At 45.3% G+C, this 16,496-nt stretch overlaps 1 protein-coding gene across 2 annotated transcripts in view; it reads right to left on the reverse strand.

The window, feature by feature from the left end:
- Nucleotides 1-16,496, reverse strand: part of LOC126424942 (uncharacterized) — a 244,563-nt gene that overhangs the window by 173,885 nt on the left and 54,182 nt on the right. For both annotated transcript variants that reach the window (XM_050087794.1, XM_050087795.1), the window contains exon 2: nucleotides 500-644. In XM_050087794.1, coding sequence (XP_049943751.1) covers nucleotides 500-593 — 94 coding nt within the window. In that variant the 5' untranslated portion in view covers nucleotides 594-644. The remainder of the gene's footprint in view (nucleotides 1-499; nucleotides 645-16,496) is intronic.

Genomic DNA, 16,496 nt, shown 5'->3' on the forward strand with positions numbered 1-16,496 from the left:
GCGTGTAAAAGAGGCGGGACGTGGGCGGGTGTGCCGGCCAGCCTGCATGTGGTTTTTAGGCGGTTTTCCACGTCCCGCTAGGTGAATACTGGGCTGTTCCCCACGTCCCGCCTCTGTTACAAGCCTTGCAGACATTTGAAACTCGTTCACACTTTTTCATGGTTTACACTGGATGCAGACAGTTGTGGTACACTAAAATCCTTAAGAGGTTCTCTATCCACTTGATGTGTCTATTTACCTTAAGCCTTGTAGTTCTACTGCAACCGTCTTCTGAAACTACGAAGGTACTTAAATAATCTTGTGTTTCGATTGCTTTGGACTGTTAATGATGTGATCTGAGTGCTGAAAACTTGACTAGAGCTTTGACTGGAGACGTGTTGCTGGGTAGGATGAAGGATTTTTACCATGCGGTTCAGTTGTTAGTGCTCCGACCAGCTTTATTCGAGCATGAGGAATGTTGACAAGAACTTTACTTGTAATCCAGAGAGATGAAACTCACCCTTGAGGGCGCGGACGTAGGACTGCCAGAACTTGGCCTTCCTTGTGATGGGCTCGTTCCTGCCTATCATGTCGAGGTTGTTATGGAACAGCATGGCTGCGGCTGTGTCTCGCTCGTCTGCAGGTGTTCAATCCGGCACCAACAGCTGCAACACACCGACAAAAGGCGCACACTTGAGATACGTAGAAACACACAAAGAGAACTGATCGGATATCCATAGTATGAAGGGTGATACCTAACTCAATGTCGTGGCAATCAACTGCCTGGGCCAGAATGGATAATGTTAACGCTATTGTCACATACACTAAGTACTTGCCCAGTCAGGAATCGTGATAATCTAATAGCGGGTGATCAAAAAGTCAGTATAAATTTGTAAACTGAATAAATCACGGAATAATGTAGATAGAGAGGTACAAATTGACACACATGCTTGGAATGACATGGGATTCTATTAGAACCAAAAAAATACAAACGTTCAAAAAATGTCCGACAGATGGCGCTTCATCTAATCAGAATAGCAATAATTAGCATAACAAAGTAACACAAAGCAAAGATGATGTTTTTTGCAGGAAATGCTCAATATGTCCACCATCATTCCTCAACAATAGCTGTAGTCGAGGACTAATTTTGTGAACAGCACTGTAAAGCATTTCAGGAGTTATGGTGAGGCATTGGCGTCGAATGTTGTCTTTCAGCATCCCTAGAGATGGCGGTCGATCACGATACACTTGCGACTTCAGGTAACCCCAAAGCCAATAATCGCACGGACTGTCTGGGGACCTGGGAGGCCAAGTATGACGAAAGTGGAGGCTGAGCACACGATCATCACCAAACGACGCGCGCAAGAGATCTTTCACGCGTCTAGCAATACTTTGTTTTTTTTTCTGTTCCTATAAAACCCCATGTCATTCCAAGCATGTGTGTCAATTTTTACCTCTCTATCTACATTAGTCCGTGGTTTATTAAGTTTTCAAATTTATACTGACTTTTTGATCACCCGGTATATAAGAGGCTGTCAGCCTCGATTGCGGTAATAAAACCAACCTTTACCTAGTTTTCAGCCCAAGTAATTGAGCGTTCTTCTTCGGAACATAAACCTGATTCTATAATATGTCTACGAGGGCGTGGTCTAGAAATGTAACGCACTTTTAAAATGTGACTACGCCTATTCAGGCTGTTTTAGTTTTATTTTTTTTAACTAGAAATTTTAGTTCTATTTCTAGACCGTGCCCTCGTAGGCATATTATAGAATCAGGTTTATCTTCTGAAGAAGATTCAATTACTTGGCCTGAAACCTAGGTAAAGGTTGGTTTCATTATCGCAATCGAGGCTGATAGTTTCTTATATATAACATACGCTAAGGAAAAAACCGAAAGAGGCATTGGCCGTTCGTAAATTCAAGAAGCGGTTCTAAATCCTCTATTAATTCACCCAGTGACCATACTGACAACGAAACGGAAGATAACTGAGAGAAGGCCGAAATAGTGAATTCGGTGTTCTGAAATTGTTTCATAGCCGAAGCTCGAAACTCGGTGCCTCCTTTCAGTCATCGTATGAACATTGAAATGGCACATATTGGTGAGATACCTGTAAGATTCTACAGAGATTATGCGAAAGAACTTTCTCCTCTTCTAGCACCAGTTTATCCTAGTTCTCTGGAGCAACGAAGAGAACCTAGCGACTGGAAAGAAGCGCATCTCATTTTCGTTTCCAAGTAGGGTTGTGGGACAGATGCACACAGTTATACACCTATGTCGTTGACGTCAATCTGTTGTAGAATGATGGAACATATCTTGAGTTTACGTATTACCGCGTCTGTGGAGAACAAAAATATTTATAAAAAATCAGCACAGATTCCCCAAACTCAGGTTGATGCTGTGTTCTCTGACACCAGGAAGCCGTTTGACACCATCCCGCACTGCCGTTAAGTGACAAAAATACCAGCTTACCAAATATAGTACCAAATCTGCGAGTGGATTCAAGACTTCCTTCAAGACAGAACTCAACACGTCGTTCTCAACGAAACAAATTCGACAGATGTAAAAATAATTTCTGGAGCACCCCAAAGAAGTGTGACAGGAACTATACTGTCTACAATGTATGTGAAATGGTTCAAATGGCTCTGAGCACTATGGGACTTAACTTCTGAGGTCATCAGTCTCCTAGAACTTAGAACTACTTAAACCTAAATAACCTAAGGACATCACACTCATCCATGCCCGAGGCAGGATTCGAACCTGCGACCGTAGCGGTCGCACGGTTCCAGACTGTAGCGTCTAGAACCACACGGCCACCGCTGCCGGCAATGTATATAAAAGATCTAGTGGAAAATGTCGAAAGCTCCTTAAGACTGAAGATGATGCGGTTGTCTGTAAAGTGGCAGCAACGCCAGAAGACACTACAGATTTGCAGAATAGCCTCGGAGGATTGTTAAATCGTGCAGTCTATGGCAGCCCGGCCGCTGTGGCGGAGCGGTTCTAGGAGCTTCAGTCCGGAACCGCGCTGCTGCTACAATCAAATGGTTCAAATGGCTCTGAGCACTATGGGACTTAACATCTGTGGTCATCAGTCCCCTAGAACTTAGAACTACTTAAACCTAACTAACCTAACGACATCACAAACATCCATGCCCGAGGCAGGATTCGAACCTGCGACCGTAGCGGTCGCGCGGTTCCGGACTGAGCGCCTAGAACCGCTGCTACAATCGCAGGTTTGAATCCTGCTCGGGCATGGATGTGTGTGATGTCCTTACGTTAGGTTTAATTAGTTCTAAGTTTAGGGGACTGATGACCTAAGATGTTAAGTCCCATAGTGCTTAGAGCCACTTCAACCATTTTAGTTTCTGCCAGTTTCCCCAGAACGTAAATAAACGTAACATATTGCGCAAACGTAGGTAAAGAAACCTGCTACTGTAAAACTATACTATTGATCACAATTTGCTGGAATGACCATATAAAATAAATAGCAGGAAAAGCAGATACTAGACTGAAATTCGTAGGAAGAATATTAAGGAAATGTGACTCATTCACGAAGGATGTGACTTCTTTTCTTCGGTCACGTACATTTCTAAACCTTATTGAGCTTGGTGGCACCAACAATATGTGGATTTCTTGTACTAGATAACCTGGAAGTCTTTTCTGTTACTATGTTCTTGTTAATTCTGTGCAAACGGCGAAAAATATCAGTCTTCTTTCCCTTATTGCGTTTATTTAAATTTAGTGTGTTTTGATACATTTCATCACTGCTTCTTGATTCCGGAGTTTTATGTTTCTTATTGGACTCAAAATGTTTCTGAAAATTCTTCTGTCTAAGTTAGCCTTATACACTCCTGGAAATTGAAATAAGAACACCGTGAATTCATTGTCCCAGGAAGGGGAAACTTTATTGACACATTCCTGGGGTCAGATACATCACATGATCACACTGACAGAACCACAGGCACATAGACACAGGCAACAGAGCATGCACAATGTCGGCACTAGTACAGTGTATATCCACCTTTCGCAGCAATGCAGGCTGCTATTCTCCCATGGAGACGATCGTAGAGATGCTGGATGTAGTCCTGTGGAACGGCTTGCCACGCCATTTCCACCTGGCGCCTCAGTTGGACCAGCGTTCGTGCTGGACGTGCAGACCGCGTGAGACGACGCTTCATCCAGTCCCAAACATGCTCAATGGGGGACAGATCTGGAGATCTTGCTGGCCAGGGTAGTTGACTTACACCTTCTAGAGCACGTTGGGTGGCACGGGATACATGCGGACGTGCATTGTCCTGTTGGAACAGCAAGTTCCCTTGCCGGTCTAGGAATGGTAGAACGATGGGTTCAATGACGGTTTGGATGTACTGTGCACTATTCAGTGTCCCCTCGACGATCACCAGTGGTGTACGGCCAGTGTAGGAGATCGCTCCCCACACCATGATGCCGGGTGTTGGCCCTGTGTGCGTCGGTCGTATGCAGTCCTGATTGTGGCGCTCACCTGCACGGCGCCAAACACGCATACGACCATCATTGGCACCAAGGCAGAAGCGACTCTCATCGCTGAAGACGACACGTCTCCATTCGTCCCTCCATTCACGCCTGTCGCGACACCACTGGAGGCGGGCTGCACGATGTTGTGGCGTGAGCGGAAGACGGCCTAACGGTGTGCGGGACCGTAGCCCAGCTTCATGGAGACGGTTGCGAATGGTCCTCGCCGATACCCCAGGAGCAACAGTGTCCCTAATTTGCTGGGAAGTGGCGGTGCGGTCCCCTACGGCACTGCGTAGGATCCTACGGTCTTGGCGTGCATCCGTGCGTCGCTGCGGTCCGGTCCCTGGTCGACGGGCACGTGCACCTTCCGCCGACCACTGGCGACAACATCGATGTACTGTGGAGACCTCACGCCCCACGTGTTGAGCAATTCGGCGGTACGTCCACCCGGCCTCCCGCATGCCCACTATACGCCCTTGCTCAAAGTCCGTCAACTGCACATACGGTTCACGTCCACGCTGTCGCGGCATGCTACCAGTGTTAAAGACTGCGATGGAGCTCCGTATGCCACGGCAAACTGGCTAACACTGACGGCGGCGGTGCACAAATGCTGCGCAGCTAGCGCCATTCGACGGCCAACACCGCGGTTCCTGGTGTGTCCGCTGTGCCGTGCGTGTGATCATTGCTTGTACAGCCCTCTCGCAGTGTCCGGAGCAAGTATGGTGGGTCTCACACACCGGTGTCAATGTGTTCTTTTTTCCATTTCCAGGAGTGTATATAATTCAGTGCTAGGCTAGATATATGTATAAACGAAATTGCAAGTATCTGCCGAAATACGAGAAAAATGCGCCTGACAGCTCTTGGTAGGGCATTTCGGCAGATGATTGCAATTTTGTTTTTGCAGTGTCTAGACGGAGTTGGGCAGAACAAAAAATGGCTCTGAGCACTATGGGACTCAACTGCTGAGGTCATCAGTCCCCTAGAACTTAGAACTACTTAAACATAACGAACCTAAGGACATCACACACATCCGTGCCCGAGACAGGATTCGAACCTGCGACCGTAGCGGCCGCGCGGTTCCAGACTGTAGCGCCTAAAACCGCTCGGCCACTCAAGCCGGCTCGGGCAGAACAAATGCATTATTTTTTGTGTAAATTAATCAACACTGAAGATAGTGTATCAGGCCGTTACGCATGTCGGACTCAGGGTACCCACATGGTATCATTAGCAGTTTCGACTTCTTACAAAGTTAGTGTATCAGGCCGTTACGCATGTCGGACTCAGGGTACCCACATGGTATCATTAGCAGTTTCGACTTCTTACAAAGTTAGTGTATCAGGCCGTTACGCATGTCGGACTCAGGGTACCCACATGGTATCATTAGCAGTTTCGACTTCTTACAAAGTCAAGCATCCCGCGGGAGACTTGTAGCCGTATGTGTTCTTCGTTTGGTTTCCTAAAGCCTAAGAAGAGCGCGATACAAAAATTGGACGTGGGACGGAGTGAGGATCGATCTCAAACCGAGCTTGCGTTATCATCTACTCTATGACAACAACTGACTATAATTGTATCTGGCGGACCGCTTGAATTTGCGCGCCACTGCCCGATTGTCTAACTTCAAAGCTAACTAACTCGGAAACGGCCCAACCCCCCGAATTATTTTTTCTCAAGAATTATTTCTGAGCGTAACCTATCCTCCAACAAGCTTTCAAGCTTTTCAGACTGTTTCTGACCACTCTTTTATCTTCCTGCGACACCATTACAATCTTTTCGGTTTATAACCATTGTGCATATTAAAAAGTTTTGCTAGTCAGTCACAGTGTTTCCTAAAGAAGTGGGTGTAGCTCGTATAAAAGTCAAATGCCTTCTTGAAATCCACAACTATTACAATTATGTTTGGGAAAGTAGGATTTTCTTGCATAGCCGGCCTTTGTGACCGAGCGGTTCTAGGCGCTTCAGTCAGGAACCGCGGTGATGCTACGGTCGCAGGTTCGAATCCTGCCTCGGGCATGGATGTGAGTGATGTCCTTATGTTACTGAGGTTTAAGTAGTCTAGAGGACTGATGACCTCAGATGTTAAGTCCCATAGTGCTTAGAGCCATTTGAACCATATGATTTTTTATTTCCATTAAATTTCTAGCAAGCTGGTTCGCAAATACTACTATTTCGACTGATATATCGGTTTGTGATAAACAGCATGTCCTAATGAGCAATCAGTTTTACAACGAACGAAAACATCCTAAATAGGGGCATTATTTCAATTTTTTTCCATTTTCACAGTAAATTTAATAATAGCGTATTGAGTTGGTCAAGAATTGCACATTTTTTGTTCTTTTTAACCGCACAATATTATGTAACATTTGTTATGCCTTTAGACTGCTGCTAGCCATCACCACTGGAGAACAAAAAACTTTGAGGTTCGCCGATGACATTGTGATTCTGTCAGAGAAGAGCAGAGGACTTAGAATTGCAGTTGAACGGAATGGACAGTGTCATGAAAGGACAAAAGCAAAACGAGGATAATGGAATGTAGTCGAATTAAGTCGGGTGATGCAGAGGGAATTCGATTTGGAAATGAGACACTTAAAGTAGTAAAGGAGTTTTGCTATTTGGTGAGAAAAATAACTGGTGATGGTCGAAATAGAGAAGATATAAAATGTAGACTGGCAATGGCAAGGAAAGCGTTTCTGAAGAAGAGAAATTTGTTAACATCGAGGATAGATTTAAGTGTCAGGAAGTCGTTTCTGAAAGTATTTGTGTGGAGTGTAGCCATGTATGGAAGTGAAACATGGACGATAAATAGTCTGTACAAGAAGAGAATAGAAGCTTTCGAAATGTGGTGCTACAAAAGAATGCTGAAGATTAGATGGGTAGATCACATAACTAATGAGGAGGTATTGAATAGAATTGGGGAGAAGAGGAGTTTGTGGCACAACTTGACCAGAAGAAGGGATCGGTTGGTAGGACATGTTCTGAGGAATCAAGGAATCACAAATTTAGTATTGGAGGGCAGGGTGGAGGGTAAAAATAGTAGAGGGAGACCAAGAGATGAATACACTAAGCAGAGTCAGAAGGATGTAGGCTGCAGTAGGTACTGGGGGATGAAGAAGCTTGCACAGGATAGAGTAGCATGGAGAGTTGCATCAAACCAGTCTCAGGACTGAAGACCACAACAACAGCAGCCCTCTCCACTGCCCCTCAGCCGTATGTATTGTAGGGGGGGGGGGGGTGAAGTGAACAACAGAGGGAACCAGAGCGCGCTATCGGTGTCCAGCCTCTACGGAGCGGGCTGGGGGTATTTCTGGAGCAGAGCAGAGGATCGCCGCGTTCCACCCCAGCTGCCGGCGACCACTCCTAATGTGCGTTGCGCTCTGCCGAGTCCGACTATTCCTGGCCGGGAAGGCAGAAATAGCCCGCAGGGACGGCGGGCCCACGCGCTTACGCACTCACGCACTCTGCAGGCGGGCCTCCTATTCAAGAGCTGCCCCACTGGCGACCACCGTCAACGGAATTCATCGGGTTGTGTATAGAAGTCGCTCACAAGGAGACGGCACGACCGTGGGGTCGGGGATTTGTCCGCAATTTTGTGTGGTGAAAGAGGACCCCTAACACCTCACGTGGTTAAAATATTAGGACGCACTACCCGGAAAATCCCGGGAAAAATCGATCCAAAGTTTTTTAGGTGCCTTGTGAGTAATAAATGTTAGTACACTGCCGAACCGCCGTCTGGTCTAGGTGTTTAGGTTCAAAAATGGCTCTGAGCACTATGGGACTTAACTTCTGAGGTCATCAGTCGCTTAGAACTTAGAACTAATTAAACCTAACTAAACCTAACACACATCCATGCCCGAGGTAGGATTCGAACCTGCGGTCACGCGGTTCCAGACTGAAGCGCGTTTAACCGCACGGCCACACCGGCCGGCTAGGTGTTTAGGGCTCGGATTCTTACGCCAGAGGTCTCGTGTTGGATTCCTCCTCTTGCACTTTTTTTTTTTCTTCTGTTTCATTTTCTTTGGTTATTCCACCAATTACTCAGAAAGTTTCCCAAACCTACATTATCTTTAACAAATTAGTTTCATTATTGAATAAAAATTATTTTCTTTTTGTCCAACAACACAATTCATGGCGATGGGTTTTCCATTTTTAATTGTAAATTATACGAGGAGAAACATTGCCTTTTTAATCAGAATAAGAAAGTCTATTGGAAAACATTCAATTTTTATACATATAAGAATTATAAACAAGAACCACAGTGGTAATTGTAGTAAAAACAAACAAAGCAATTATTTATGCGACATATTGCGCAACATATAAAAGCGGATTTTTTACAATCACAGGGAGTTTGCAATAAATCTGTACACAAACATTCCCCCATTAACATTTACGAAAATGTTTCGAGTTTCTGACAATTTTGAGGGAAACCATATTGAATCATGTCTCGGAATATTGGTGACGATAATTGATGGTGAATTGTAGAATGAATTTTTGTACAATCTTCCCGGGAATTAATTTCACGATTCTCCTGTAGCATTGCGCTGCAATTTTGCAAGCAACAGAAGAAAAAATATAGTGCCGGAAGCGGAATCGAACCAGAGACCTTTGCCGTAAGTGTCCGAGGGCTGACCGTGTAGCCCAGACGGCGGCTCTCCAGTAGACTAACAGTTTATACTCATAAGGCACCTAAGAAACTTGGGATCCATTTTTCTCGGGATTTTCCGAGCAGTGCGTCCTAATACTTTAACCACGTGAGGTGTTAGGAGTCCTCTTTCACCACACAAAATTGAGGACAAATCCCCGACCCCACGGTCGTGCCGTCTCCTTGTCAGCCTTCCTCCTTTGGCCTGCGCTGTCCCTTCGTGTGGTCGTCCTACACGACACTCCGCTCTGGATGTATTTTATCTGACACGGCCTGAATTTGTCATCATTAACTGATCAACATCCACTGCTGGATTAGGGTCTTCTACAGGCCTCTCCGACGATTACTGCGTCCAGCAATACTGTTCTAAACTCACTGGCTAAAATACAGGGTGAAAAGTATTTAAACCGACAAACTTTGGTAGGTTGTGGTGGACATGAAAACAAATATTTTTCCCTAATGTCATTTTTTCCTATGAGCATTATTTAAACCGATGGAGGCCGTATTACGCTCTTCAGTTGTTAGAGGCCGTATTACGCTCTTCAGTTGTAGGCAACTGCTGTCCACCAGTGTAGTAGTGCATTGTCTCTGTTTACTAATGGAGCGATACACCTGGAGTGAGTACACCGATATGGTTGGTGCGTACTACGTAGCGCACCACAACGGACGAGCTGGACAGCGGGTTTATCAACAACAATATCCTAATCGCCGTATCCCGCATCATACGACCTTTGCTGCTGTGTACCAACGTCTGTGTGAGACCGGGTCATTTAGCATATTACCTGGAGGCTGTCGCACGGTAAGAACGCTGCAATTTGAGGAAGCCGTCTTGCAGCATGTGGAGGGGGATTCTTCAATCAGCACTCGTGTAATTGCATGTAATATGGGGACGAATCAGACGTCTGTAAGAACAGTCCTTCGAGAGCAATTGTTACGTCCATTTCACTTACATCGTGTCCACAACCTGGAACCAGTTGATTATCCACCCATAGCACAGTTTTCGCAGTGGTACATGAAACAGTGTGAAATCCATCCTACATTTCCATCCTCTGTGTTGTTTACCGATGAAGCAACGTTCGGGCGTGATGGAGTCTTCAACATGCACAATTCGCATGTTTGGAGTGAGCATAACCCACGTGCCACAGTTACCAGCGCTCATCAAGTGAGGTTCTTCGTTAATGTGTGGGTCGGTGTTATTGGGGACTGTTTAATTGGGCCGTATCTGCTACCTAGGCCAATAAATGGCAGGCACTGTTACAATTTTCTCGCCAGTGCATTGCCAGAATTGCTGGAAGACGTCCCGCTCCCTACAAGACAACGCATGTGGTTTCAACATGACGGGGCGCCGGCACATTTCAGTCGTCGTGTGCGTCGATTCCTGGACCGACGGTTCCCAGAAACCTGGATTGGCGGAGATGGTGCTGTACCATGGCCTGCTCGATCCCCAGATATGTACCCTCTGGACTTTTTTGTGTGGGAAGAGACGCGTAACCATACTTACGCAACTCCTGTTGCATCAGAAGAGTATCTGGCTGACCGGATAGTAGCAGCAGCAGCAGGAACAATTCAGGATACTCCTGGGGTTTTTGCCCGTGTCAGACAGAACATGATCCGACGGTGTAACCTTTGTTTACGTGTCAATGGAGGCATTTTTGAAAATCTACTGTAATTGAAATAGGGTTGTGTTAATGTGTTGTCTCTTGGTCATTAAAAAAATGTAGAAGTGTTTGTTGGTTTAATTACTTTGCCGCCAGAGAAATCTTCCTCTAACGGTTTATATACTCCTCATAGGAAAAAATGACATTATGGAAAAATATTTGTTTTGATGTCCCCTACAACCTCCCAGAGTTTGTCGGTTTAAATACTTTTCACCCTGTATAAGGGCCAGTCAAACGAAAACGAGAGAGTGGAGAAAAAGTAAGCGGCTAGCCGCACGGTTTAGCGCGGTGCTGCCCGAGCGGGAAGGCGCGCCGGTCCCCGGCACGAATCCGCCCGGCGGATTATTGTCGATGTCTGGTGTGGCGGCCAGCCTGTTGATGGTTTTAAGGCGGTTTTCCATCTACCTCTGGGAATGCGGACTGGTTCCTCTTATTCCGCCTCAGTTACACCATGTCGGCGACTGCTGCACGAACAGTCTCCACGTACGCGTACACCGTAATTACTCTACCACGCAAACATTTGGGGTTACACTCGTCTGGTGTGAGACGTTCCCAGGGGGTCCACTGGGGGCCGAACCGCACAATAACCCTGGGTTTGGTGTGGGGCGACGGTGCGTTGGGTGGACTGCTGTGGCCTGTTGTGGGGTTGTGAACCACTGAGGGCTACAGTGGGACGAAGTCTCTCTGCAGTTTGTGCGTCCCCGGTCTAATACACACTTTCACGGAAAAATGTTTTCGGTTGACCACGGAAACATGATTGTACCAAATAATATATCTCTTTGTCCGGAGCAAATCCATCGCCACGATGTTTTTTTCTCAGGACTGCAAATGTGGTGTCACTGCCAGACACCGCACTTGCTAGGTGGTAGCCTTTAAATCGGCCGCGCTCCGTTAGTATACGTCGGACCCGCGTGTCGCCACTATCAGTGATTGCAGACCGAGCGCCGCCACACGGCAGGTCTAGTCTAGAAAGACTCCCTAGCACTCACCCCAGTTGTACAGCCGAATTTTCTAGCGATGGTTCACTACACGACGGATTAGCATAGCCTTCAGCTACGTCATTTGCTACGACCTAGCAACGTGCCATATTCAGTTACTATGAATGTATTCTGAACAGATAATATTGTGAATCATGTACCGTCAAGAGCGACGTTCATCATTAATGGATTAAAGTTAAGTATCAAACTAATTACGTCCGCTTTCTGAATTCTAATTCCTTGTCATGTTCCAAACGTCACGTCAGTATAGTCCTTCTCTCCTCACGCCAGCCTGCGTGAGCTAAAACGCGTGCATTTCTGCCTCCACTAGTAACACGGTGTTGGCTCTTCTGCCAACACAACTGCAAATATATGGAAATCGTACGGGGAGAGATCGGAATTGTATGGAGGATGTGTAAGCGTTTCCCAGCGAAACTTCCGCAGCGTGTTGCAAGATGACGCCCCCCCATATGTTGCCACTGTTGTTTCGACTGTGCTGCAGGAATTGCGCAGGGAAGCCTTACACATTCTCTATACAATCCCGGTTTCCCCCCATGTGATTTCCATATTTGTGGAGCCTTGAAGAAAGATATTCTTGAGTGTAAATTAGCTTCAGATGAAGAGGTTCGCGCATGGGTGCACTCATGGTTCCATAGGCAACCCCAGAAATTTTTGCTTGGTGGCACTGACCATGTTTTCTCACAGTGGGATAAATGTATTAACAGTTATTGCGGGTTACTTTTGAAGTAATGTACAATTTACTTATATCTTTCCATCTGTCTCTTTTTCATTTGACTGCTTCTAACGTTAGTTACCCTTTCCCTGAATGGCACCACTGTCAGAGGATGACACGGCCAAGAGTTAGCCCCTATTGGCCCGAAAGCGGAGCTTTGCTGCTCTTAATGTAACGCATTGGTCCTTTGGAGGGCAGTAGACGGTACGGTAACGGCACTAGGTTGTAATCTGACTCTCCACCGCTGTCAGAAGTCGTGGCAGTGAAGCGGTGTGTGTGTGTGTGTGTGTGTGTGTGCCAGTCGGTTGTATGGGATGAGCATATTAAGATGGGGGGGGGGGGGGGAGGGGAACACCATGGGCGAAGCTGCCCAATTTGTAGGTGAATCAATGTGGACTCGCTGCCATGTGACACGGAGTGACTGAACTGGTAATAAAATGATCCTTACCATCAGTGAACCGAGACGAATGTCACTCGGTTTCAGCCTGACAAGAATTCCTGATGTCAGTGAAAGCAGGTCTGTCTCAAACAGTTTCCGAAATAACATTGCAAAGGAAACTGCATGAAATTGCAATTTTGCGTCGAGTCTCAATCTGTTTTCAACCTGACAGGAAATACTGACGTCAGTGAAAGTGCGTCCATCTCAACCAGTTTCTGTGCGCACATTGAGAAGGCAACTGCATGCAATGGACATTTTGGTTGCAAAAGTCCACCTCTCACAGTACCACGTCAAGCTTCACGTCTTCAGTGCGTCAGACAACACAGTAACTGGACTGAAGGTGAAACTTCCTGGCAGATTAAAACTTTGTGCCAGACCGAGACTCGAACTCGGGACCTTTGCCTTTCGCGGGCAAGTGCTGTACCAACTGAGTTACACAAGCACGACTCACTCCCCGTCTTCACAGCTTTACTTCTGCCAGTACCTCGTCTCCTACGTTTCCAAACTTTACAGAAGCTCTCCTGCGAACCTTGCAGAACTAGCACTGCTGAAAGAAAGGATATTGCGGAGACACGGCTTAGCCACAGCCTGGGGGATGTTTCCAGAATGAGATTTTCACTCTGCAGTGAATATTAATCCGCCAGGAAGCTTCATATTAGCGCACACTCCACTGCAGAGTGAAAATCTCTTTCTGGACTGAAGCTGTTTACTGTGGCCCGAAGAGTCGCCATTTTGCCTCTTTTCAAATGAGACATGGCGCAATGTGCACCGTCATTCCGAGTTCACAGTGTGTGGAGGAAGTAGTTTAGTTCTGTTCTGTCAGTTCTGTCATGTTTTGGGAACGCTTCTCATGTCACGACTTTGGATCACTGGCTGAGGTTTCTGTGAATGTGAATCTGGATGTTTATTTCAACTTTTTCGCTGACCAAGTGTTTCCCTTTCATTTACACCGTCATAATGAATTTGCAGTGGGCACTTCCGTCTTAAGAAGAAACGTAGCAACCAGCGTCCCCAAAATGTGGTAGTTCATTTTCAAATAGGCACTTCTGTCCTTTTTACGTGTTGTTGAGTCCATGGAACATGTGGAGCTTTATGTGCCGCTTAGTGAAACGCCATTGGCCTTCAACCTTCTCTGATGGAGACATGCACCAGATGGCTTACATTGCACTCATGGAAACGAAGCAGATGGTAATATTTCGATCAGAACATGCATCATCTACTCCAGCACGCAAGAGAAGTGTGTACTAGTTCAGTTACCAGATACAAAGGACACGACTGGCTGTCTACTTGCTTAGACGCCTCAGCGAAAATCGATATGTAACTGAGGCGCTGGAACAAACTTTTAAATTAAGTCTGATCTCTTGAATTCCAGAAGCCAGAACAGTAATCTGAGTATCTTGGACACCTAGTGTACCGTTCAAGTCCACCCCTAGACTTGAATCTTGGCCTCCCATGTGGATACGAAGTTTTGCTTTGTGCAGAGCCGAAATGGGTTTGTATGTGGGGTAAGGGGGGCCGCAGTTCACAAAAGGCGTTTGCACGCTGCGGTGAGCAAACATGAGCAACATCAGTAACTGATGTTCATGTCAGGAGGAACTGCTGTCAAATGGACAGTGACAGATCACCAGCATCAGCGCAGGGGCTAGCATTGCGGATGGTCCTGTAGGTTAAGAGGCCAGTATAACCCCCTCGAGGATGTAGAGTTGCTGATCTGGAGCCTGTAGATTTTGCCGATGGTACCGGTACACTAGGCATCGACAAGTGCTTATTGAAGCAGGTGTGTTCCATCTCCTGCCAAGGACCTATGACTGAGGCACCCAAAGATCTTGAGGGAGGCGTGCTTCATTTTCTGCCGAAGACTAGAGCAGGGATTCCCAAAGTGGTCGATATCGACCCCTTGGGGTCGATATCGGTTTCCTAGGGGTCGACATAAACGAAAACTGATTTTGGGGGTCGTCGAGGTCTAAAAATTGACAGCTATTAAATTAACACAAGCTCTTATTTAAAACTTTCAAGATAGGTAGGTACTGTATTGTTTATGTTGTGTTACGTGTACTAAGAATAATTAATATTTTTGTAGGAAATAGCGTTGTTGTAGTAATGTAAAGTCCTCAAGTTCGTACAAGATGAAAAACTCGGCAAGTCTGTGTGGACAAGTTTCCATCATCATACCTAGTTGAAAGAAGCTTCAGTGTGGTAACAAACATTTTGACGAAACAAAGAAACCGTTTGAAAATCAACGCACGTGGAGATTTAAGGCTGCAACTCACCAATATTGAACCGGATGTAGCTAGATTGGTAGATAGTCACCAGGTTCATCCATCACACTGAATGTTTTATATTCTCTTTGCGAATTAATACTTTTTTTAAATATAATTTCCTACCTACTTAAGAGTCTTTAAGTACTTAATTTTTAATAATAATTATAAATTAAACTTGATGTTTACTGAATTGTATGTCTTTTTACGTTGTTAAATTTTGATGAGAAAATGAAGTCAACTTTACTCACTTAAGCAAGTGCAAAGTTTTCCAATTGGTACCTTAGTACCTAGGTATTTTGTATCAATAGGAAAAAAACTAAAGATAGTCCCCCTTATTCATAATAGTCTGCTAACCTAAAGCATTGCTAATTCTCACTCTGTCTTCTGCTATTGACCTAAGTCAGAATGAAAAATAACACTCTTCAGCAGCTGTTTTAAGTTAGCGGACCATTATGAATAAGGGGGTTGATCTTAAAAGTAGGTAATTTGGCCATGGGGGTCTGAGGTAACAGTTCATTATGGAAAAGGGGTCACTTGTCCAAAATAGTTTGGGGATCCCTGGACTAGAGTGTATCACTAACCTAAGGAATGGTATCATATACATATTAATGTCAACACTATTGTGCTACTGTTCTTCCTGTTACAAGCAACAATCCTCTTTAATGCATTAATGTCATTGCTAATAAATTCGCCTTTTTCTTCTACTATCATGTTTGACAAACTTAGGTATGTCATGAATGACATGAAACAAGATACATAAGCTCTAGATATACTCATCCCCTAAGAGGTTTGCAGTTGAAAGGCATTCATGTAGCAGCTAAGTGGACACCAAGAACTTGCCCTCAGTGGAATTTTTTTTCTGTTTGCGTTGATTTCATCCCCGTCATGTTACATGAATGGAGTGATGGGCACTCATCGAACAGTTACAGAGATTTAAAAATATATCAAAGTAGCGTAAAAATACATAAAAGGTGTTGAATTACATGGAGTTTATAAATTAAAATTTAGGTTATTTTTCTGAGTTTTTATAAGATAAAAATCCGGCTATATTGATGGTTAGACGGATTAAGATATATTCCACTAATTGTTCGGCGTTGTCACTGCTGCTGTTCGCACATGGTTTAATGACAACCAGGGAGTAAATAAGGAAGAGGAGGAAGACTTGTTGATTTTGACAAAGAAGTGAGTGGTGGGTTTGAGTCTGGTACGGAAGGGTGGACGATATCGGTTTTATTATAGTGTTTTGGAATGGAAGTGGGGTGAAAACGAATTTACCTGCTGTAAGAGAAAAGCGAGGAGACAGACGGATTTCAACGCTGGGT

This window comes from Schistocerca serialis, chromosome 10, assembly GCF_023864345.2.
Source record: "Schistocerca serialis cubense isolate TAMUIC-IGC-003099 chromosome 10, iqSchSeri2.2, whole genome shotgun sequence".
Taxonomy (NCBI): Eukaryota; Metazoa; Arthropoda; class Insecta; order Orthoptera; family Acrididae; genus Schistocerca; species Schistocerca serialis.